We start from the raw sequence: 25649 nt of genomic DNA, 5'->3' as shown, positions 1-25649 counted from the left end.
CTATATGTGCTGACTACCAGGGGATGTGCACGGAACATGGCAGGCAGTGGCAGCAAGCAGCAGAGTGTGGAACATGGTGATGTTGGCTTGCAGCAGGATGGCGGAACAGGTGAGCCGGACTGTCGGTCCAAGGCGGGGCTCCAGTCGCTATCATCAGGGTGGTTACTGAAAATTCTTTGTTCCTGTGTGCCGCACCAGCCCCGCTGGTATCCACTGCCAGCCCCAATTGCCCCTGAGGGTTTCTACACTCCACCTCTCCTGTTCCTGAGGGGTGACTGGGCAGCAGCCGCCGCTCACACCCATTCCTGGTGCTGGCCCCAATCGATCTGCACCGTCAGCGAGTGTGAACAGCAAATTGCCGGAGCGGGGTTGCTGGCAGAGAGAGGATGCAGGGGGGGAGAGGAGGGGGAGAGGAGAAAGGGGCTGGGCAGGGGCATGGAAGATGGGCCAAGACCCACCCCTGTGCCCACCTCCGCCTCACAGCCCAAAACAAACTCCCAAATATATGCTGTCTACCAGAGACATATTTTAGTAAGTTGATAAAAAAAAGTATACCATATAAACAGTAAGCACCAGTAAGTTGGAGGGACTATACTAATATCAGACAAAGTAGACTTCAAGACAGAGTATTATCAAGACAAAGAGGAGCATTTCAAAATGGCATAAGAATCCTATATAATAAAAGCGTTACACAAATTGTCCCCTTGACTGGGAGTTCAACCAAGGGGCGGGGCCAGCCAGGGCAAGGGAGGGAGGCCCTGGGGGGCAGCGGCAGCAGGCATCCAGGGAACAGGAAGGAGTACCCGGCTGGCAGCCACTAAGGACCCTGCCAGTGCACAAATTTCATGCACTGAGCCTCTAGCCAATTAATAAAACACAACAATCGTAAGTACATATGTACCTTATAAGAGTACTTTAAAATACATGAAAGGAAAATTGACATATTAGTACATTTACCAATACAGCTCATGTTAGGTCATAAAACAAGTCTTGATAAATTTTAAAGTACTGAAAACCCTAAGTAATTTTTGAAAATTTGAAAACATGTTTCTAAATAGTCCATGGATCAAAAAAGTAATCAGAAGGGAGATTTCAAAATATTCTGAATTGAATGTTCATTTGCGGAATGCAGATAAAACAGTGTTAAGGGATTTTATTGCTATGGGGGCCAGGCCTATTGGTGGCCTCCCCATCTCAATCCTTGCCTCCTGGTGTTCACATTTTTGTGTAATCCCCTCCACTTGTGTATATATAACTTGCTTTTGACAAACTGAATGTAATGAAAGAATGGGATGTCTCGCTCCTGATTACGTACATGATGAGTCTGTTTTGCTAGCAGACTCTCTTTAGAGATTCTTCTTATTGGCTCGGTAAGGTGTATGGCAAGAAATTCCCTGTGAACAGCCAGAAAGTAGCTGGGGTCCAGTCCTAAGGAAATGAATTCTGCCAACAACCTCAGTGAGGCTTAGGAGCAGATTCTTCTCCAGGAGAGCCTCAAGATGAGAACAGCTCAGACAACTGATTGCAGCCTTGTAAGAATCCGAAGCAGAGGGCCCAGCTAAACCACGCCGGGACTACTCCTGATCTAAAGAAACTGTGAGATAACAAGTATGTGTGTGTTTTAAGCTGCTATGTTTGTGCTAATTTTTATGCAGCATAGAAAATAATATAATAGTCTTAATTGTTTATATTAGGAAAGGTTTAAAATCAGAGATTTAAGTTTCTACAGTAAAAAACTAGAAAAGGGCAAAATGGTATAGATCCATATTAGAAAAAAAAGAAACAATAAAGATCAGAAATCAAAAAAATAGACAAAAAAGATCAGAAAAACAAATGGTAAACTTTAATTGTGTCAACAACTGCATTAAATGTTAATGGACAAAATACTCCAATAAAAAATAGAAATTGCCAGAATGGATAAACTACACAAACCAACAAAATCATAAACACTTTGGTATGCTAAAAAATGGTCCCTAAGTGATGCCCCTAAATGTCTAATTCCTAGAACCTGTGAATATTACCTTTTATGGCTAAAACAACAACAACAACAAACACGGATCTTTGCAGATGTGATTAGCTCAAGGACCTTGAGAGGGGAAGGTTATCCTGGTGGATCCTAAATGCAATCATATCATATCTATAAGAGGACCAGAGGGAGATTTTATACATACAGAACAAAAAGGTGATGTGAAAAGGGAGCAAAATAAGATTTGACAATGATGCTGGTCTATGAGATTGAAGTGATGAAGCTATAAGCCAAAGAATGCTGGCAGCCTCTAGAAGTGGAAAAAGTGAAGAATACATTCTCCCTAAAAGCCTCCCTGATCCTTCCCACACTCATGTCTTTCTTTATGTCCAGCCTGGATTGCCTTCTCGCTCTTATGTCCACCTAGCCAAAGCTTGCTGTTCCCCTTTAAGCCCCTGCCATTTCCCATGGACACTTTCTCTGGATTCTGATAGCATTTCCTATTTCACCACTAAGTCTAACATTTGAAAATGTGTATTTCTGCCTTCCACATCCAGACTGGAAAGTCAAAGAACACAGGAACCAAGAAACTTTAAAACTAAATTTGCCAACCAGAAGATACTAAGTCAAAAGTTGGCCATGGACTCAATCCCACTTACTCAAGTTGGATTGGAATGCATGGCTTTCTAAAAAGATTCAAATTAACTAAAAGTCAGATAAAAATAAAATTAGGATTTAGCTTGTCTTGGGGGGGGGGGGGGATTTGTTAGCACCTCCCCTCATTCGCACATAGAAAAACCATCTAGGCCTGTTTTCCAATTCCTACCACTCCTTGTCATATCTCACCCAGCATGTTGCACTCATCTGTATTATTTACCTGGTCTGCTTACAGACAAAATATAAAAGCCACAAAAGATAGCCACAACCCTCCATCACAGAATAAAATCTTGTCCCACAAAATAAAATTTACATATTAAAAAATGTTCCTCAATAGAGAATGCACTTGTGAATTTGCCAGGATTCCTTAAATTAGTCCTCTTCCTCCCTTCCTCTATATATAGACTAGTGCTAACCAAAATAATCTTCTGTGATGACAATATTCTATATTTGCACTGTCCAATATAATAGCCATTAGCTATATGTGGCTATTGAGTACCTGAAATGTGGCTAATGCAACTGAGAACTGAATTTTGAAGTTCTTAAAGAATATCATTCCTACTTCTCTGAACTTCCCTTCTCAGTCTCTTTCATTGCTTCCACCTCTTCAGCCAGCTCCTTAAATTGGTTATTTTCCAGGATTCCGTCATTTCCCCCTATCCCTGGGTGATTTTATCTGATCACTATTGTCATCTTTACTGCTGAACCCATACTTGCCGATGCCTATTTCACCCAAAGGCATGTACCACAATAAACTCCTCTCTGTAAATCTGCTACTTTTCTTATAGTCCTTATATCAATGGTATTACTAACCACTCAGTTTTCCAAGCTACAAACCTGGGTACCATCCTTGTTTTCTCTCTCAAGTGTCCACTTTTATATCTACTCAGTCTCCCCTTTATACCTTTCTCTCTCAATACCTCATTAAGGTTTACATGGATTAGTTAACAAGTTTCTAGTTGGTCTTCCTGCCATCAGTCCCTTTCTACTGTAATTCTAATTCTACACTCAACCCTCCTGCATTGGGACTTAATAATCCTGTCACTTTTTTAAAAATATATATTTTATTGATTTTTTACAGAGAGGAAGGAAGAGAGAGGGATAGAGAATTAAAAACATTGATGAGAGAGAATCATCGATCAGCTGTCCTGCACTCCCCCTCCTGGGGATGTGCCCGTAACCAAGTTACATGCCCTTGTCCAGAATAGAACCCAGGACCTTTCAGTCCGCAGACCAACGCTCTATCCACTGAGCCAAACCGGTTTGGGCAATCCTGTCACTATTAATGACTTTTGCTAGCTATGTCCAAAACTCATGGGATAAAATCCAAACCCTAGCATGGTACCCAAATCTCTTTAAATCTCTTTAAAATTTTGCTACTATTTGCCGAAACTGGTTTGGCTCAGTGGTAGAGCGTCGGTCTGCGGACTGAAAGGTCCCAGGTTCGATTCTGGTCAAGGGCATGTACCTTGGTTGCGGGCACATCCCAGGTAGGGGGTGTGCAAGAGGCAGCTGATCGATGTTTCTCTCTCATCGACGTTTCTAGCTCTCTCTCTCTCTCTCTCTCTCTCCCTTTCTCTCTGTAAAACATCAATAAAATATTTTTTTTTAATTTTGCTACAATTTATTTTTCCAGTTGTCAACTGTCTATGCTCCAGTCACACTGACCTATGCACTGATCCCCCAAAAGTTCCTTATCTAATCTCCATCGAAATCAAGTCATCTTTTCTGAGGAACCTTTCCTGGCTCTCCCTGGAAGTGTCACTTCCTTCAGTGCCTTATTTTGTACTGTTAGTTTAGTACTCACCATGTTATAAATTTCAATAAAATTTTGTATACTTAAATCCCCATTATAATACTACTTCCAAAAAATATATATATTGTGTAATAAATTCCAGGAAAATAGAAACTGCCACATAAAGGACTTAAAGATAATAACCAAAGACTATCTTCTAAAGAAACAAATAATATTGCGTCCTCCCCTCCCACCCCCCATAGCAGAGGTGAGAAGGAAGGCCACTTAAGAAAAAAACAAAATGGTTTACGGGCAGCATTGAAAAGGCATATTTATTTTTTAAAGCCAGAATTCAAATGCTGGAAATAGTAATTATACATTTTATTTACATCAATAAAGATTTTATTTTATTTGGATAAAATGTCAGAAATTTGCAAAACTAGCAAGCACTATTATGGTAATCTTAGTATATCTGTTGTTGAATGCCCAAGACTAAGCAGGAAAATAACTGATAGACCATTTCCCATTTTTAAATTATATTTTATTGACTTTTAGAAAGGAGAAAGAAACATTCAATGGCTGCCTCCTGCATGCCCCCTACAGGGGGTTCAGCCAGCAACCTGGACATGTGCCCTGACCACAAATAGAACCGTGACTTCCTGGTTCATGGGCCAACGCTCAAACACTGAGCCACGCTGGCTGAGTCCATTTCCCATTTTTTAAATGGGATAAATTATAACAGATTATACTCAACTGTTGAGTCCCCAATTTTTTAGACTGTAACTTAAATAATAGTAAAATATGTACCTATATGTAAATATTTGGTTGAAACACATGAAAGTCGTTCTATAGGTTAAAAATTGACCTAACAGCAAACCTTAAGATTAAAATGGTTAGTAAATAATTGTTTTGTATAGAGACTCTTTTCCCCAGTAACCTCTTATTTTGTTTCCTTCCCTACAAATTTCCCCAACACGTTCCCAACATTTCTGGGACTCATTTGTGTAATACTGGGGGAAACAGGAACTAATTATAAAAGACATGGTGACAGTGTCCAGGACAAGCACACAATTCCAGGCAATGGCTCACAGCATGATGTTACCAATAGTGGAGAGCACGTACCCTTTTTGCATGCTCATCAGCACTTACAGATGATTTTGAAGTTCTGACAATTATAGGAATGCATATTAAGACTTTTCTCACTCATAATTTTGTTTAAAGTGTTGACTGAGTTTTGGAAAACAAACAATACCACCCCTTCCCATTTTTCACGGGCTGGTGAAAAATAAATTGAAAGATCCATACATTCTATGAAATTTGGTTATTAAAAGAACTGCTGAGGCGCCGAGACCGGTTTGGCTCAATGGATAGAGCGTCGGCTTGGGGACTGAAGGGTCCCGGGTTCGATTCCGGTCAAGGGCATGTACCTTGGTTGCGGGCATATCCCCAGTAGGAGGTGTGCAAGAGGCAGCTGATCGATGACACTCTCTCATCAATGTTTCTAACGCTCTATCTCTCTCCTTTCCTCTCTGTACAAAATCAATAAAATATATTAAAAAAAAAAAAAAAAAAAAAAGAACTGCTGAGGCAAGAAGGTTGGTACTCTGCAGGATATGTTTATGTTCAATTTCAATGCCTTCTGATTAAGAAACTTTTTGTTAAGGTTTTGGAAGTTGTTCTTTCTCTAACCTTGTAACCTAAATGGGAAGTGTGTTTCAAGTGCCTCCAACTATTACACTTTCAAACAGTGATCTACAAACAGATGAAGTCACTAAAAATCTTAGCAGTGGTGGGAAGGGGAATATGAAGTTTTAAAACATAGCAGTGTTTGATCTCGTTACCTTTTTTGTATGTAGTTATAATAGGTATGTATTTATGAATACATATAATAAGTATGTGTTTATGTCTGCATACATGCAGATGTATGCATGTGTACACACCAACATTAAACTTTAAATCAGATTCAAGGAAGGCATTAGAAGTCTGGGTTGAGAAACACTATTTTAAAATGAGTATTGATCCCAGTACAGGGTGTGAAGGAGGCAGCAGATCAATGATTCTCTCTCATCATTGATATTTCTATCTCTCTCTCCCTGCCTCTCTGAAATCAATTTTTTAAAAAAATCTTTCTCACTGCCCTGGCCAGTGTGGCTCAGATGGTTAGTCGTCCCGTACACCAAAAGGTGGCAGGTTCAATCCCATCAAAGCACGTGCAGAAGGCAACCAATTGATATTTCTCACATCGATATTCCTCTTTCTCCCTTCCTCCCCCCAATTCCTCTCTCTAAAATCAATTTTTCAAAAATCTTTTTTCCTACTCCCTGGAAGCAAACACTGTCAACAGTTTGTTTATAATTATGGTTAGCATTGTAACTTTAAATTTATACTTCTATTTTTTTATTTGTCAACTTTAGACTACATTTATCTTTTGAGTCCCAACCATGAAAGATGAGAAGCATAGTCATTTAAAAAAATATATTTTTTTAATTGATTTTACAGAGGAAGGGAAAGGAAGAGATAGAAACATCAATGATGAGAATCACTAATTGGCTGCCTCTGGGCACACCCCCCACTGGGGATTGAGCGGGCATATGCCCTGACCAGGAATCAAACAATGAGCTCCTGATTCATAAGTCGATGTCCCACCACTGGGCCATGCTATACTCATTTTCCATTAAGCTTTCCTTCCCTTGTCATTTCCCCACTTTTGTTATATTACTTTCCACTATCAACATTAAAGTTTGCATTCTAAAATTGTTATATACTTTATCTTAGGCAGTTCTAAAGTTTATAAACTAATAAAGATCACTTATGATATTAAGATAATGTACATATATTTTACTAGAGAACTAAGCATGCATAGACTATTAAAAGGGATATATTCCAGGTCTACAGAGCAACCAATGTAATACACCAAAAAAGAAAAACAGGAATCTAATAACCCTTTCTGAGCACTTAATATTGTACAATTACTCTACATACATCACCTTATTTAATCCTCAAAACAACCACAAGGAATTATCAGGCCTATTTTGCAAAGAGAAATTAGGCTAAAGTTATATCACTTGACTGGCTAGTACGGAGCAGAGTAGGTATCTGAACCCAGGTTATGGCTCCAGGGCCTGAATCCTCACCACAATACTGCTTGCTCATACTAACTATTCTTTCACTTTCCTTTTCCTAGCAATGTCTAATAGTGCCCTGAATAGCAATGGGAGTGTGTTATTTTACAAGGCAGAGTTTAAAATCATTCTACTAGATATCATTGATCATATTTGTGTAGATATTGGTCATTACTGATCAAAATATTGATCATATTTTTGAATTGGGGATGGTTAAAAGGGTTACTGAATTACCCAATATGATGTTGTTTTCTTGCTACATTATATTAAGTATGGAGCCATATAGTGGACTGGTTTCATTCCAAATTAACTTTATTTCTAAAATCCTACAGGTGAAGAGAACCTCATCCATAGGCCAACTCTATCCTATGATTTCCAAACACAGGCTGTACTACTGTCCTTGCCAAGGCATGAGGTGCTAAACCCACTTAACTACAGGAGTCAGACAGACATGGGTTAAAAGGGGATGCTTCACCAGCAGCTCTACAGCTGACAATCTATCTGCCAGTTTTCCAAAGATGTCCTGAACTCTGCAGATAGCAGTAACTTGGTATTTTTTTTTCTTTTTCTCCGCTTGTTTACGTTATCTGGCATTCCCTTTACGTTGTGAGCTTCAATGTAAGAGAGGCTGGGACAACTCTGTGCCCCTTAGGACCAGCAGTATCTGGCACACAGAAGGCTCCGAATGCCTGTGCGCAAACAACTACCTCGGGACAAGGAAGTGCATGCTGCAAACAATGGAAAACAGGGAGCAAACGTTTCAATTGGGAGGTTAAGGAACTAATGACCCTTTAGAGAAGTACAGACATCGAGTCCACCTACGCCAAAATGAAACTAGTTAATCGGCCTCAGGAAGTCAGGAGTCAGACATTTAGGTCCTGCCTTCCTTCACTCTTCACTGTGTCCATCCAGGCAGCGGAGCCGCCCGCTCTCCACAGACAGAGGCCTCGGCCTTCGGGCCCTGCCCCCTGCCTCCGGTCTGGGGTGAGAACACCCCGGGACGGCAACCCAGGCGAGGCCCCTCTCCCGTCCCAACTCCGGCCATGCTTCAGCCCCGGCCTGAACTCCAGGCCGCGCCGTGACAGAGCAATTCGAGTGGATCCAAGGCGGACCTGGTTCACTCACCTACTTGGTAAAGCCGGCCCTCGGGCGAAAAAATGGTAATGTGCCGGTCAAAGCCGGCGCTGGAACCACGGGACATGTTGAAGCAGCCACTACTTCAAGAACGGTCTCTGGGATCGGTAGCGCGCAAACCAGGCGTACAAGCCCCTCCGGAAGCCGCTGCGACTGCTTCCGGTGCATCGGCCGGAGTCATCCGCCCTCGCGCGCCGAGCTCACGACCCCGGCGTCAGTGCGCGCGCGGAGGGGGCGCTCGGAGCCCCGCCCCCGGGGGCGTGGGGGAAGGGACGTAGGGGCTCGGCGTGCGCAGGCGTCAGGGCCGTGCCTGCGCAGCTTCAGGAAGCCGGGTGAAACGCGGTTGTTGTGTGGAGCTGTCATCTGGGGAATGAATCGACTATAGCAAGAACGAAGAAACTCTCTGGGGCCCAGCGGAGTGATTTTGCCATTCAGTGTGACCTAAATGGGTCGTGTTATTCCACAATCTCTCATCTCTCGTTAGTTTTGGGCCCAGTATAACCAGCCTGCGTCTAGATTGCTGGCGTCCTTTCTAACCTAAATTTCTATATGTAAATTTATATATATATATATATATATATATATATATATATATATATATATATATATATATATATATATATATATATATATATGCAGTATATATTTCAGAGAGGAAGAGAGAGAGAGAGAGAAACATCAATGATGAGAGAGAATCATTAGTCGGCTGCCTCCTGCATGCCCCTCCCTGGCGATGAACCCACAACCCTTTCTAGCCTCTTCTTTACCCACCCACTTTCCTTCCCGCTGCGGGGAGAAATGGATTGCAGCCATTAATTTTAGTTAGGTTCTGGTAGCCACTGGCAATAAAAGTTTCTTCTGAATATAAATTGAAAAATATGGTAGGCTTGTGTGCCCCTCCCCCCTAGTTTGCACCAGGAAGGCCAGATACAGCAAGGTTTCTGCCACTTGAATGCCTGCTGTAAGTACATTCTTAAGGAGGGATTCTTACCTCTTCAATGCATTTCCTTTTAAATTCACTTTCCATTTAAAGAAAATTTTGTAAGAACTTCTTAAGCAGTTTCTTGAGGAACCTCCAGTTTCTCAAGAGTTTATTGTTGTTGTTTTTTTAATAAACTTCTATTCATTAACCCGAAGAAAAATTCAAAACTGAAACATGATTGAGAAAATACTTAAGTGCAGCTCTGGCACACAGGGTACTTTCCAGCTCGGCCTAATTCCCAAGTGTCCAGATAAAAGTCCCTTCACTCAGGACCAACTCCTCCTGACCTTTAAAAAAAAAATGTTTATTGATTTCAGAGAGGAAGGGAGAAAGAGAGAAACATCAATGATGAGAGAGAATCGTTGATCAGCTGTCTCTTGCATGCCCTTTACTGGGGACTGAGCCCACAATCCAGGCATATGCCTTTAACTGGAATCGAACCCAGGACCCTTCAGTTGCAGGCTGATGCTCTATCCACTGAGCCAAACTGGCAAGGCTCCTCCTGACCTTTTGAGTATTTTTTCTCTCAGATTCTGAGTGAGCTTTGTGTACGTCCCCCCATGGGAGGACGCTCTACCAACTGAACCACATTGGCTAGGGAAGTTTGGGGATATTTTAAACTAGTACACAGACTGCAGGCTGAAAGAATTATTTCTCACATTAAACAAATCCTGATTCCTTCTTGAGGTTGCATTTACGCTGGGCCCTGAAAGACACATAGGATTTTGGATGCTACCTACACTTTTATACTGGGAAGAATCAACCTCATTTTCAATACAAACATAAAATGAAAGCTAGAATTAGATGTGCTTTGTTCTCCACTATATCTCAATGCCAAACAGTGCCTAGCATGAAATACATCATTCACTGAGTATGCATTCTCACTATTTGGGTTTTCTATTATGTTTGGTTTTTTTATTTGAAGAGATTTGTGAATAAATGAGAAATCCAGATCTCAAAAACGTTAAAAAGGTCAGAGATTTTATTTTAGAATTTGAGATTTTTCCCACATAGGCAAATGAATTCCTCTGGGAAATCCTTCAGAAAGACACAACTCCTTGCTGATTCCATTGCTAAGGGAAATCCCCTCGTGCCAAGCAGCAGCTAATCTACTCAACCAGGTGGACTTCCCCTTGGGTTGAGCTTTCACCAAAGTCTGAGTACAAATACTCCTGCAGCTTTAACACAAGCCTGTGGGGGCAGACTTGCTGTGTTGGTGTGGAAAGTTTGATCTTCCTCTCTGTGGGGCCACCAAGTTAGACTTTTTGAAATGACTTTCTGGTTTTTTGAAAAATTTCAGAGATGACTTGACATCTCGTGCATCTTGGAAAATCTCCTGGTGGCTTTCGTTTGGCAAGGCTCACATTCTCCCCTGGGCGTGGAGGTAGGTGGGAGGTAGGGGTTACCCAGAAGGCAAAGGTAAAGAGTGGCAGGGTAAGTTCCCAGTGACTGCAGACAGGCCAAATGCCATGCGTTTAAAGACAAATAAGAATTTAGCCCTTAGCTTAGGATGTTCTTTTTTTTTTTTTTTAATATATTTTATTGATTTTTTACAGAGAGGAAGGGAGGGAGATAGAGACCCAGAAACGTCGATGAGAGAGAAACATCGACCAGCCGCCTCCTGCACATCCCCCACCCGGGGATGTGCCCGCAGCCAACGCACATGCTCTTGACCAGAATCAAACCTGGGACCTTTCAGTCTGCAGACCGACGCTCTACCACTGAGCCAAACTGGTTTCGGCTAGCTTAGGATGTTCTGCTGGCAGTTTCAGAGCCATGGAATAAAAAGAAAGTTTATCTGTGTTTCTACACTGAGTGGCCAGATTATTATGATCTCTGAATGCATAATAATCTGGCCACTCAGTATATATATATTAGTGGCCTGGTGCATGAATTCGTGCATAGGTGGGGTCTGGCCAGTCTTGCCAGGGGAGGGGACATGGGCGTTGGCCGGCCTACCTGCTGGTGGAACTCCTGGTGAAGGGGACAATTTGCATATTAGCCTTTTATTATAGAGGGCATACACTGAATGGCCAGATTATATGCATTCAAAGATCAAAATAATCTGGCCACTAAGTGTATGTGCTATTAGCAGGTGTTGAAACACATTGTCCTGTAAGTTGGCCATGAACACTGGTAATAGAGTATCTTGGGAAAGCTGGGATTCCCGACGTTAAGGGGCCCCAAAGGTCCAGTGTGGCCAGGACAGAGCTAGGGAGGAATTAGGTCTAGTAATAATTAATGTCGTTTTCTAATACTTTTTTAAATCGAATTTATTTAAACAATACAACAAAATTTAATCAACAATATAGTTGCCGTTGTTTTCTACTACTTGTGCCCAACGCTCAGGAAGCATTTTAATCCCTCTGTTGTAAAATTCTTGTGATTTTGATGCCAAAAATTCAGTCAATGCATTTTTGAGGCATTCTTCATTATTAAATTTTTTTCCAAGAAGAAAGTTTTGCAAAGAACGAAACAAATGGTAATCGGAAGGGGCAATATCAGGAGAATATGCAGGTTGAGGGAGAACTTCCCATTCCAACTGGCGCAGTTTTTCAGCAGTGATTCTTGCAGTATGCCGTTGTGCGTTATCGTGGTGAAGAATTACGCCCTTCCGATTAATCAGCGCGGGTTCTTTTTCTCTTAAAGCTTGGGCTAACCTTTCCAATTGGGCACTATACACTGCACTTGTAATGGTTTGGTTTATGGTAAAAGTTCATAATGAAGAATTCCTTTAAAATTCCACCAAACACACAACATCACTTTTTTCGCATGCAAGTCAGGTTTTGGCGTGGGCTGCGGAGCCTCATTTTTGTCCAACCATTGAGGCCGCCTTTTCAAATTAACATACAGCACCCATTCTTCATCTCCGGTAACAATGTGCTCTAAAAACGGCAAACGGTTTTGACGAGAGAGGAGCGAACTGCAAATTGTGACTCTTTGATTACGGTTGTTGTTGGTCAACTCATGAGGAACCCATTTTCCAAACTTTTGGACTTTGCCAAGTGCACGCAATTGATTGGAAATTGTTTTCTGTGAACAATTTAAAGTTGTCGCAAGCTCTTGTTGGGTAATTTGAGGATTTTGCACCAAAAGAGCTTGAAGAGCTTCTTGATCAAAATTGGACACACGGCCTCGACCACTCTTGTCATCTAACGAAAAATTTCCCTCGCGAAATTTCTCAAACCAACGCTGGCATTTTCTGGCGCTAACTGCATCTTGACCAAGAGCACTACAGATGTTTTTTGCAGCCTCACTTGCTTTTCTTCCTAATTGGAACTCGTAAAGCATGCAGTGTCGAATATGCTCTTCATCCGCCATCTTCTTAGCCCTAGTTTTGCAACAAAAACCAAACCAAACACAAACTTTTTCAAGCAAAACTTGTTAATTGCACTTCACACGTTCTGTAGATACCACGTGTTTGAAGGTTATGTCAATACAAGTCAACGCCAAGCAAGATGTTAAACGAATGTTTATAAACGACACTAATTATTACTAGAGCCGATAGCAGCTCTGGGTGAACAGCTGGAGGGAGAGCTCTGCCCTGGCCCCTGGCCAGCCTTTCACCAATCAGATGCTTCGTCAGGGGACTAAGGGAAGAACCTGGCTCTCTCTGAGTCATACTCACACCAATCTCAGCCCTGCAGTTCTTCCAATAGCTATGGTAGGCTGCCCAGGAATGTCATTCTGGCTCAGTCTCTGGGAGGGAGAAAAGGGTGGTTTCTCTGTACTCCAGTTCTATATTTTACAGGCAAAGGAGAGGGACAAATGAAGCATCAAATGTGAGTTGGGGTGTGCTTACATGAGGCATTTGATTACGCTTCTACTCAAAAACCTCTTACCTGACCAGATTCCAATAAAGCAACACTTACTTCCCTGCCCACTTTGTCCATAAAATCTAGTGTGGTTCTCTCACCCTCCAGTACTAGTGGTGAGTACAAAATGGTGTCTAGCAGCATAGCAGTCACACAACTGGCATTCCCCTCCTCCCTGCTTTCTTTAATTCAGTGCCTGGATTATATCGTTCATCCCCCAAAACAATAATGCCATATTTTGATGTGAAAGGGAATAAACTTTTATCAGCGCAACCCAAAGGCCATTTAACTAAACTACCCCTCTACAGAGCCCAAACCTTTAGCTTTCAGTTTACCATTGATTTTAAGCTATGACAACATCAATATTATCTCCTACAACTTTTTCTCGTTTTACCAAATTCCCCCTTACCTGACCCAGTGCTCAACTGACCTACTGATCTTTTGTTTCTGAAAGCCATGGACTTTGAGAAACACTGAGAATTCTTGTGGGTCTCCACAGCATACTGAAAGGAGCAATGGGAGACCCCAGCTGGCTTGGGCTTACCCATTGGTGGTTTTTAACATACAACTTCCCCTTAAGCATGATAACAGGAAAGCCTTATAGCTCGAGAAACCAGCAAATGTTCCAGTGAAAAGTAAGATGGGGAAGAGAGGGACCTGAGTCTTGAACATGGTCAGGCTCTGCTCTGAGTGTCAGAAGCGCTGAATTTGAATTGGTACCTTGCCACGGACTAACCTGGTGACTTTGGCCAAAAGGTGAGCATGTTGTATCAACCTTAAAGGTATAGAGGACAAAAATATTAATTACTTCAGAGACAATAAGCCACCTACTAGTAAGCTTGAACTCAGTTTTTCTCTGTGAAAGGGACTGGTAAGGCCTAGATTGCTGGCTATTTTGCTTTAATCTATCCCTAATACAGAAGGAAACCAAGTATTACACCAACCTGCACTGTACTCTGCTATTGTTCAGAAGAGAAACTCTGTTTTCTTAACTCGGAAAGCAGCCAATTCTTACACACATACACACACACACACACACACACACACACACACACACCCATCCCACACACATGCAACCTCACCCATGACTGTGGACAGGAGGATGGGGACAGTAAGATTCAAACAGTTCGTTGAGATTTCCAACTCGTGGTGCTTCCCTGTGTCTTTATGAATGGTATTTAACTTTATTCACTCTGTTCACCATCCTCACCCTTACACCCAGCCCCACTCCAGCCCCTTGGTCAGGTGGGGATAGGGCGGTGCAGAGGTTGGCCAGGAACCAAGAAAGTGAGTCAAAAACAGAGAGGAAATAAGATTCAACAGCCTTCCCTTTATTTAGCCTAGAGATAGTTCCTCTTCCTTGAGGTTTCCTAATTGGCTTCCTCTAATTCCTATTTTCATACCACAAAATTAAGTCATCTCTGATGCCCAGAACAAGCCATATTCTCTTGGGATAATGGCAGGGAGAGCAAGTAAATGAGGTTTTGGACCATTATCACCAATATTTTCAGTCACTAATTTAGGAACCAGTTCTTGAGAACCCAGTTATTGATGAGAAAGCAAAAGGGTGCTTTCACTTGCTGTCAAAGGACTTGATGGATCTCAGCTAAAATCCCCAAACTTCATCAACTATACTTTATTCATAGTGGTGAAACAAGGGCAAGTTTTTTTAAAAAATTAATCACAGGCCCTGGCCAGGTAGCTTAGTTGGTTAAAGTGTTGCCTGATATGCCAAGGTTGAGGGCTCAATCCCCAGTCACGGCTTATACAAGAATCAACCAATGAATGCATACATAAGTAGAACAACAAATCAATGTCTCCCCCCATTCCCCGCTCTTTCCCTCTCCCTCTAAAAAATCAACAAAAACAGAAATAAACTACAGACAGCAGATCTAAAACATTTCTAAAGGTTAAGTACAGCATAGGGAATGCAGGATTGTAGTAAATAATATTGTAATAACTATGTATGGTGCCAGGTGGGTACTGGAAATATTGTGAGGTAAAATATATAATTGTCTAACTGCTATACGGTACACCTGAAGCTAATACAAAATAATGAATGTAAACTATAATTGAAAAATAATATGTAAAAATATCAGAAAAAGAAAAAATAAAACACTTCCAAGATTGAAAACTCTGGAATGATGTTATAGGTACAGAGAAAATTTTATCATAATGCCATGTACATAATAGATGCCTAATAAGTACACATTTAATTCATGTAAGACATGGGGGTGGGGGGAGATATGACTATAATGGTGTGACTATGGAGAATGCCATAGAGAAATTATTTCTTGAGGATCAGACAAAATATCAGACTCCAGTGACTATGTTCTTGAGCTAGCCAGTACATACACAAAATACCTAGGAATCCCTGGCTGGGTGACTCAGTTGATTGGAGCACTGTCTTGTACACCAAAAGATTGCAAGTTCAATTCCCGCTTGGGGAGGGTACAGGGGGCAACCAATTGAGATCTCTCTCTCTCTCTCTCTCTCTCTCTCTCTCTCTCTCTCTCTCTCTCTCTCTCTCTTTCTCTCTCTCTCTGAAAATCAGTAAAAGGGTGTCCTTGGGTGAATATTTAAAACAACAAACAAACCTAGGAGCAAGAGGGGAATTCACAAAGGAGAAGTGGGAATCAAAGATAAAAATCAGGAAGACATTTTCAAACAGCTTCTCCAAAGCAATTCAACTAACATTTACTGAGCCCCTTCTATGGGCAAGAAGCTGAGCTGGCTACTCAAGACACAGATGGGGTCCCCACCAGAGCACAGTGAGGAAGATGAAACATGGATACTAACACAAGGCAGCTCATGATACATAAGGCAGGCTCCAACGAAAGACTGCAGGTGGGAAATTACCTTGGGCCATAGGGGAAGCAAGCTGCCTGCTGGGAGAAGTACATCTGAGTACAGCTTGGGAAGACAAGGACTCTGACAGGGTGGGATCAGTGTGGGTGACATCACAATACAGCACAGAATAGGAGTGGCATGAACAAAGAAGCAGGGGCATTGGGGGAGAAGAGCCTGTGCTTAGGGTGTGGCCATGGCCTACTTTGACTAGGGCACAAAATGTTCGGGATTAGGGTACAAACGCAGGGAGGAGGCTTGAATACCTAGCTAAGGAAACAAGGGTTCTGGTTAGAAGGCAGTGGTGAGACATTGAATGTTTTCAGTAAAAGCAGCAACATGATTAGAATTATGTTCTGGGACAGCAATTCAACATTTTTCATTTCATGGCACACAGAAACTAATTACTAAAATTCTGTGGCACCTCCAAAAATGTATTTTTTGCCAACCTGACAGAGAGAGAGAGAGAGAGAGAGAGAGAGAGAGAGAGAGAGAGAGAGAGAGAGAGAAAGAGAGAGAGAGAGAGAGGAAGGGAGAAAGAGAAACATCAATGATAAGAGAAAAATGATTTGATTTGATTCATTCACACCAGACAGTTATTTTATTGGCTGTTGTCAATTTTTTTTTTGAGAGAGAAAAGAGGTCAATACCTCTGGCTAGTCAAGTATTGCATGTTTTAAAAATTATTGCAGCACACCAGTTGAAAATTGCTGCTCTGGGAAGACAAACCTGGGACGGTATTTATGGTGAACTACAGATAGAGGTATTAATCAGATATTAATATTGCTAAGAGTCCATGTGAACGTTTCTGAAGGCCTGAATTGAGGCAATAGTAATGGGAATGGAAGGGAAATATCTGCAAGAGATTTTTTTTGCATGTATTTTTAATTAATTTCAGAGAGGAAGGGAGAGGGAGAAAGAGAAACATCAATGATAAGAGAAAATCATTGATCAGCTGCCTCTTGCACATACCCTATGGGGACCGAGCCCCCAATCCAGGCATGTGCCCTTGACCAGAATCGAACCCTGGACCTTCAGTCTGCAGGCTTATGCTCTATCCACTGAGCCAAACTGGCTAGGCTACAAGAGATTTTTAAATAGCTCTCCCTAATATTAAACATAACAGACTATTCATAGTAGTACTAGAGGCCAGATGCACAAAATTTGTGCAAGAGTAGGCCTTCCTTCCCCTGGCTGCCAACACCTGCTTCTCTCTGGCACCCAGGACCCAGGCTTCTCTCCAGCCATTGGCAGGCACTAGGACCTGGGCTTCCCTTGCAGCCCCAGCTTCATCTGGAAGGTCATCCAGAAGGATGTCCAGTCGAATTAGCATATTATGCTTTTATAAGTATAGATTCTTTATAATAGGCCAAAGCTGGAAGCTATCCAAATGCCCATAACCAGTAGAATAGATAAAATTGTGGTATATTCACACTATAGAACATTATCTATATATTTAATAGCTCAGCAACCAAACAGTGGAATGACCAGTTGCTATGACATGCATTGTGGCAGCCAACTAGCCCGATTTGGTCCTGATCGCCCCCCCCCCCCCCAAATCGAGGGCAGGGCCAGCCGACCAACTGCCCAAGGTCCCTTACCCTGCCCCCCCGGACTGGCCCCCCGATAGGCCTTGATCACCAGCTAGGCTGAGCCCCCCACCCCCGTGCACGAATGTATGCACCTGGCCTCTCTATATATAAAAGCCTAAGTGACCATTTGACTATTCAACCAGTAGGTATGATATGCAGTGACCACTAGGGGGCAGATGTTCAATGCACAGGCATGAAACACATGAAACAGACTGATAAATCTCAGAGGGAAGGGGGTAGGAGGGAAGGTGGAAGACTGAATATAAACTGTGCACCTATGTATGAGGATAATGGGGAGTGGGGAAAGGGCAGAGGGCGGGTTGGGAACCTGGTGGAGGAGAGCAATGGTGGGCGGGGAAAGGAACATTTGTAATAATATGAACAATAAAAACTTATTAAAAAAATAAAGATCTTTTTTTTAAGCTGAGGAAATTTTTTTATTTGACTTGTCAATTGAGAAACTATTAAACATTTTTAAGTAGGATCACTTCAATGGTTTAAGAAAATTTATCAGTTGAGTACAAGATGAATTAGATGAGAAATTAGAGAATGCTTCAGAAGATGGTGGTTATGCCCTGGCTTATGTGGCTCAGGTGGTTGAGTATTGTCCAATGCATTGAGGGGTTGCCAATTCAATTTCAGGTGAGGGCACATTCCTGGGTTGCAAACTTGATCCCAATTAGGGTACATGCATGGGCAGCCTGTCAATGCCTTCTCCCCTCAATGTTTCTTTCTCCATCTCAGGAAAGCAGAGACAGTGTCCTGCAGAGTGTCCAGCTTCTATTCCTCCTTCTCCTCCTCCTGCAGAGGGTTTAGGTGCCTCCAACCATCCATCCACCCAGCATACAAAGCAGCTACCATCACCACATCATCGCCTTTTCCAAGGCAGGTGCCTCCACTTCATTGGGTGCCACCATCTTGGGGTCAGGGTCCTGCCAGCCCCCTTATCCAAAGATCTTATATGCATACTAGAGGCCCGGTGCACGGATTTGGCCCTGTGGGACTGGGCCAAAACCAGTAGTCCGACCTCCCCCAAGGGGTCCCAGATTGGGAGAGGGTGCAGGTCAGGCCAAAGGACCCCATGTTGCACGAATCTGTGCACCAGGCCTCTAGTATAATAAAACCAAAGGAAATACAATTACATGCAATAATATGAATGAAACTCCCATTAAATTGAATGAAAGAAGTCAGCCACAAAAGAGCATATCTTAAATGATTTAATTTATATAAAGTACAAAGATAAGAAAAATGAATCTATATTGTTAGAAGACTAGCTAGGGCTATCTTTGTGTAGGCAAGAAATGATAGAATTAGGCACCAGGTGGCATCTGGGTTCTGGTAACAAGATGATTGGGATTGCACAGTTTGATTATTTGTTCTCCCATTCTTCCTTTAGTCTTTCTTGCTTCTAGATGAAAACTGTGGAAGGTCCCATTCCTTCTATGTTCTTTTTAGGTAATACACAGTGCTATGGAACTTTAAGTAACAAATGCAGTCTCAATTCAGAAATTAGGATAGTCTCCTCTATAACAATAAAAATTCCAAAAAGCATTGCATCATTTCTACTCTGCCAGTTTAGGTTGGTTTCAGACTAAAGCCTCTAAAAGATCATGGTTAGCTTTTCCTCTCTAAACACTTATAGCTCACCCCCACCCCAGTCAACGTGGAGGATGAGCAGTGGAGAGCTAGGATAGGTAGGGGTGGTTCAATGCTTCTAGGCCTGGCAGATGTTTAAAGCTGGTGTCTCTGCTGAGCCTGGCAGACTAAAGCTGATATTTCCCCACTTGGCCACTTTTTTAAGCTCTTCAGTGGCTCTCTATCTTTCTATGTAGGTAGCCACTTCTAGCTCCTTCCTTAACCACTGGGCATCCAGAAGTTCCCTTCTAGCCCAAGGAAGCTAAGGAAGCTCTGTCCCCACCTGCCTGACTCCCTCTGGCCCTCAGGACGCCTGCAGTGCAGACCGATTCCAAGACTGGTTCCCATTCCAAGCCCCTTATCATCTTCTAGGTTTGCAGGCAGTCAGGCCACGTCCACAGAGGCTGCAGCTTCCTCAGGCACCTGTCTGGGCCCCCCATGCTGCAGCAGGGGCCCCAAGACCTCCTACTGAGGCATCTTTCCAGGGGTCCCAAGGAACTCAGAGGCTGGCAATGGCTCTCTCTAAAGAAACAACTTCATCCTTTCCTTTCCTCTGACGTTTTTCTATCTTTGGCCTGACGGAGGGGCAAGGACAGATTTTCCTTTATTTTTTTTTTTGTAAATTCTGCATATGTGGTGTTTGCCTCACCCTCACCTGGGAATCTTGGTATCCATGTATTTGTGGAAACTGAGGCAGGAAGAGTTCTAGTCTAACATTCTATTACACACATACTGTAACAATTTCAGACTGTCATAGATAAAAGAAAGTAAAAATCATCTCTAATCCCAACAACGCCAAACACCTATTAACATTTGGAATCAACAAAATGGTATTTTAGATATTTTTCTCCAAGTATCTCCTTCCTTCCTAATTAGAAAAATTGGATCATAGTAGACATGCCATTTTGCATATGCTTTTTCATTTAATCTATGCCAACACACAAAATATCATTTTAATTACTGTGAGACTTAAAATTATACTTACTTCCTCAATTCCTTTGTTTTGAACATTTAGTTATTTCCAATTTTATTATTATCAACAACACTATTGTATATCTTCATGAACAAAGCTTTAAAAACACACGATTATTTCCTTTGGAAGTAGTCAGGAGTAGAATAACTAGGCTACAACAGACATTTTGCAAGTAGGAAAGCAAGTAGGGGAGAAGGAGCAGGAAAAATAAAGTAAGGCAGGAGGTCGTTTTGTTGGGGTGACGATGAGTTGTTTTCAAAGTGGCTGAGCTTGTGAGTCCATAGTCTACGGAAATGCTCAACTACAAATGTGGAATTGGAAAGAAACCAGAGGTACAGATGGCTTCTTCCTTTGAGAAGTTTGGCTACTAAACAATCCCTAGAAAAGCACGATTTCTTCAGGTGAGAAGCCTAAAGATATTTGTAGTTAGGTGGAAGAGAGTCAGTAGAAAGGGATTAACTGAGAGAGTCAGGTCCCAAGTTAGCAAAAGTGGTAGAAAAGTAACCTAGAAAAGGTTCAGAACAGGAAAGGTATTGGAAAGAGCAAAAGCTGCTGGAGCAGCTCCTCACACATCGCTTTTAGTTGCTGGGTAAGTCATCTGTTGAGAGTGAGAATGATCAGGTTATGACTCAGGACTTTGAATCAATAATGTATATCATCATCATCATTATTAAATTTTAAAATAGCCTTGGAGCTTGTTTGAGGCTACTCAAAATACTGTTCAAAATATGGTCTACAGCATTGGTATCAGCCGGCACCCTAGACCTGAACCAGAATCAGTATTTTAAACAACCCAGGTGATTCCATGCCGGTTAAAGTTTGACAAGTACTGCTGAAGCCCATCTTCCCCGCTTACAGAGAAGGAAATAAAGGCTGCAGGAGATGAGTTACTTTTCAAGTCAAAATGACAAGGCTGGGAGAATTCCTTTAGGAAATTAATGGGAAATCAACAAAAGGGGGGGAAGGAGGCCTTCACAAGGGAGTAAAGTTTCAAGCATATAATTTAATGACTTTTCGAAAGGCATGACTTAGCAATAGTACAGTGTATAGGAATGAAGGAAGTGGGATGGTCTGGGGCTTTCCAAAATTAGGTTTAGAATTGCTAAGATGGACACCACAGAGGTAAAATGAATGAAATAATCTGCAATTTCTCTGAGATGAATGCTTTAAGAGTGGGGTGAGGCCGAAACCGGTTTGGCTCAGTGGATAGAGCGTCAGCCTATGGACTAAAGGGTTCCAGGTTCGATTCTGGTCAAGGGCATGTACCTTGGTTGCGGGCACATCCCCAGTAGGGGGTGTGCAAGAGGCAGCTGATGGATGATTCTCTCTCATCGATGTTTCAAACTATCTCTCTCTCTTTTCCTCTCTGTAAAAAATCAATAAAATTAAATTAAAAAGAAAAAAAGAGTGGGGTGAGGTGGGGAAGGCCAGTGAAGCCAGGTGGGGATGGACAAAAGAGGGCTTCAAGTGAGGAAGGGATAAGCCCAAGAACTGGTGGTTGGGATGAAAGAGTGGAGTAGGTAGGAAGCTGTGGTCACAATGAAGACCTTGGAAGTTTGAGCTCCTGAAACTGGAGCACTTAAGTAATTTAGCAGGCTCAGGTTAGCCATCTCACACAAGCCCCCAAATATTAATTTAAGAGGTTAAGTAACATGAGACCGGACTGTGGATGATGTTGAAATCTCTGGGGATAATGGAAGTGGGGGTGGAAGGAAAAAGTCTATTGACATTTATAAAGCACAAACTGTTCAACACTGATTTCCTCATATAAACTTCCCTTGGTATGTCAACAAATACGAGGAGGTATGTGATTTGCTTTAAAAAAATAAAAAGCTCTTTATCTGTGTAAAGTTGTAAAGTGACAATTCTTCCTGAGACTATTTCTTCAAAAACGGGGTGTGACCAGAGTTTATTTCTTTAGGAGTTCTGCACCTCAGAGGGCCTAACTTGGAAAAACCCATTTTCCAAGGGTTCTACCACTCCTGCCAGAACAGGACTGAGTGCCAAAGGACATGAGCCTTAATCTGAGCCAGCAGCTATTATCTGAGTGACAGCTTTCTGGAACACAATTTTCCTTCTGAACACAAGGAAACCTGAGTAGTCTGAGTATGTGAATAATATTTTATGGTTTGCCCCTCTTTATGAATTTATATTATTATGATGAGAGCACACAAGGAAAAAGTGGTAGAAGACTATTAAGAATAAGGGAAAGTTTTCATTTTGTCAGGCATGCTCAGTGGTTGAGCATCAACCTATAGACCAGAAGGTCATGGTTTAATTCCTGGTCGGGGCACATGCCCAGGCTTTGGCTCCATCCCCCGTGTGGGGCATACAAGAGGCAGCCAATCAGTGATCCTCTCTCATCATTGATGTTTCTATCTCTCTCCCCCTCTCCTTTCCTCTCTGAAACCAATAAATATATATTTTTTAATGTTATAAAAGAGTTTATTGGGATAATCCTTTAAAATATATGCTGAGTGACAGATTATGATCTCTCATTGCATAATAATCTGGCCAATGTGTGTGTGTATTCACTTACCTAATAATAGACAAACATGTAAATTGACTGTACCTCTGCTACGCCCACCAGCCTATCAGGAGTGATATGCAAATTAACCCAACAAAGATTATGGTTAATTTGCATACACAGGTACCCAGCGACCCAGAGCAGGCTTTCGGTCCCAACCATGGTCTCAGGGTCTCTGGGCAGCGTGGGAAGGCAGGGCTGGAGTGGAAAAAGGTGGCCCTGGGGCTGGGCAGGAGTGGAAAGGCAGTGCCAGCAGCCAGGGAAAGAAGGCCCATTTTAGCATGTATCTTCATGCATTGGGCTTCATATATATATATATATATACACATTAGAGGCCCAGGGCATGAATTTGTTCATGGGTGGGGTACAGCAAGTCTGGCCAGGGGGAGGGGACATGAGTAGTTGGCCAGCCTGCCTGCTGGTCGAGCTCCTGGTTGAGGGGACAATTTGCATATTAGCCTTTTATTATATAGGATATGCACTGAGTGGCCAGATTATTATGTGTTCAGAGATCATAATCATCTGGCCACTTAGTGTATATGACATATATAACAGGCACACAAATGCATAGACACTTAATAGCAATAGACTGCTCAATTTTGGAACAGAGGATACAAAAAAAAATGCAGCTTTGGATTCTAGGACAAGGTCACTAAAAAGAAGAAGAAAATATGAGAATAGTTCATTTTTAAAGAATTAGTAATAACAGTATATCTTAAGCAACAAGTGTGAACAGGGGACTTAACCTTCAGAAGACCTGCTATAACCATTTCCTAAGGAACCTGTTTCATGGACATAGAGGCCCTGTTCTATTCTCCTAGGGTACACTCTGCCCAGAGAGCTATAGGACAGCAGGATCATCACAGAATTCTATTGGCTTCTATCAGGAAACTGACATTCTCTGTTCTGACGCAGTCAGACAAAGCACAAGGGATGTGTTTTAATAACAGACTTTAAGTATGTAAATGTGAACTGAACTTGGTACCTGGTAATGTTCCAGTTCAGTTGAGAGTGACAGAACAATCTCACCCGGTCTCTTCAAAATGAACTTACGTTTCTATTATATTAGAAATTAAAGCCCCCTACCAATGATTTCTCAATATTTGCTTATTTGGCTGGACTTTAACAAACATTAAAGAGATGACTGGGGAAGTCATTTTAATGTGGTTGAAATGAACTCTGTACATGAAATTTCTTATCAGAAGCTACCAAAAAACCTTCATAGGACACTGTTTATAGCAAATTATCATGGTTATCTTAACGCAATCCACTTGATAACAGTGCACTTCAGAGATACTCTAGTAGCAAAATTATTTGTAGCTCCCATCAGTGACTAGATAATATCTTTCTGCTTATTTCAATTCCTAGTTGAAATTATGTTAAGTCTCTGGAAGCATCTGTCAGAACAAATATTGTCAACAAAGAACAAACTTGGGAGGAGAGGGCTTCATGGGAATCTTGAAACACCGTAAAATAGACATGGTAAGAGAAAATTAAAGATCAATTCTCAAGACTTCCTACATGTACTCTTTGATGTCCCTGTCTCATCTTTTTTTTCCACTTCATTGTTTTCTATGGTTTCCTTTAAATAGATCTCTTAGTGGAACTCCCTTCGTTTTAGTATAGAACCAAACAGACTGCTTTTCACTGACTGGGACAAGGCAGGAAAAATCTGGTCTTCTTTCTTCCTCCTCCCTTCTTTTCTTATCCTTGCTCCCCTCCTGCTTCCTGCAGTACTGCTGGGCTATATAGATGCTCCATTTCCATTCCCCTTCCATATAATTCCCACCTAGGGTTGCTAGAATTGGCAAATAAAAAAATACAGGATGTCAGGTTAAGTGTGAATTTCAGAGAGACAATATTTTTAGTACATATCCTTGCAATACTTGGGACATATCTATTCTAAAAAATGATTATTTATCTGAAATTCAAATTTAACTGAGAGTACTATATATTATCTGGCAACCCTACTCTCACCCTGGGCCACAGGAGGCTCCAGCCGCTGCCTGGTCCCTATTACTGAGAACTCTGTCTGGGTAAGTCCCATTCTGGAAAGAATACCCAAATCTATTGATAAATATCACCATCTCAGCGGTCCGTTCCCATATACCCAGTCATTCCACCGAGGTTCCCTTCGAAGCTTTTCACCCTGTGATTTCCAAATTGCTGAAGGATGGGCAAAACACCAGATCTGCTTTCCCTATTTTGCTTTATCCTCAATTACCCCAATAATTTTGATTTTTAGCAAATGACGATAAGACTCACATGATGGACCAGAATTAAGGTGCCTACACAACACACCTGGCCTTTCCACACCTGCCTTAGAATGGAACTATCAAGGAAAAAGAAATCTAATGTGAACACATATGATACATTTCATAGTACCTTAGGACAGTTTTGAAAAAGTTAGAAACCTGCTAGAGGTCCAAGGAAGCACTAATTACACTTGACGAGAAAAGTTAATTTCAAGTGAAGAACAAGGTACCTGAGGTAAGGCAGACCTGAAGGTCCCCTGAGAGAATGAACTCAATCTTCTCCTTTGAGATTTTCTTTTTTGGGCCTAAGAACAGCAGGAGGAAAGAACAGTATAAATTCAGAAGCATGTCAAAGGGAAGCATTTTTAAAACCTTTGTTGTTTATGGCTGACTTTAAAGACACTTTCAA

At 41.9% G+C, this 25649-nt stretch overlaps 2 protein-coding genes across 3 annotated transcripts in view; both read right to left on the bottom strand.

Annotated features, from left to right (window-relative positions):
* The window catches only part of PSMA6 (proteasome 20S subunit alpha 6), a 29054-nt gene extending 20256 nt beyond the window's left edge, over nucleotides 1–8798 (bottom strand). The window contains exon 1 of one of the 2 annotated variants that reach the window (XM_036451890.2): nucleotides 8606–8798. In XM_036451890.2, the coding sequence (XP_036307783.1) occupies nucleotides 8606–8681 (76 nt within the window). In that variant the 5' untranslated portion in view covers nucleotides 8682–8798. The remainder of the gene's footprint in view (nucleotides 1–8605) is intronic. The other variant, XM_036451881.2, reaches the window with a different exon arrangement.
* Nucleotides 3838–25649, bottom strand: part of LOC118726705 (protein only RNase P catalytic subunit) — a 133968-nt gene continuing 112156 nt past the window's right edge. The window contains exon 8 of the mRNA XM_045585356.1: nucleotides 3838–3892. The gene's annotated coding sequence lies outside the window, so the exon portion shown is untranslated. The remainder of the gene's footprint in view (nucleotides 3893–25649) is intronic.

This window comes from Pipistrellus kuhlii, unplaced genomic scaffold (assembly GCF_014108245.1).
Source record: "Pipistrellus kuhlii isolate mPipKuh1 unplaced genomic scaffold, mPipKuh1.p scaffold_m20_p_1, whole genome shotgun sequence".
Classification (NCBI taxonomy): Eukaryota; Metazoa; Chordata; class Mammalia; order Chiroptera; family Vespertilionidae; genus Pipistrellus; species Pipistrellus kuhlii.
The sequence above is the reverse complement of the archived record's forward strand: the minus strand, read 5'-3'. Positions and strand labels throughout refer to the sequence as shown.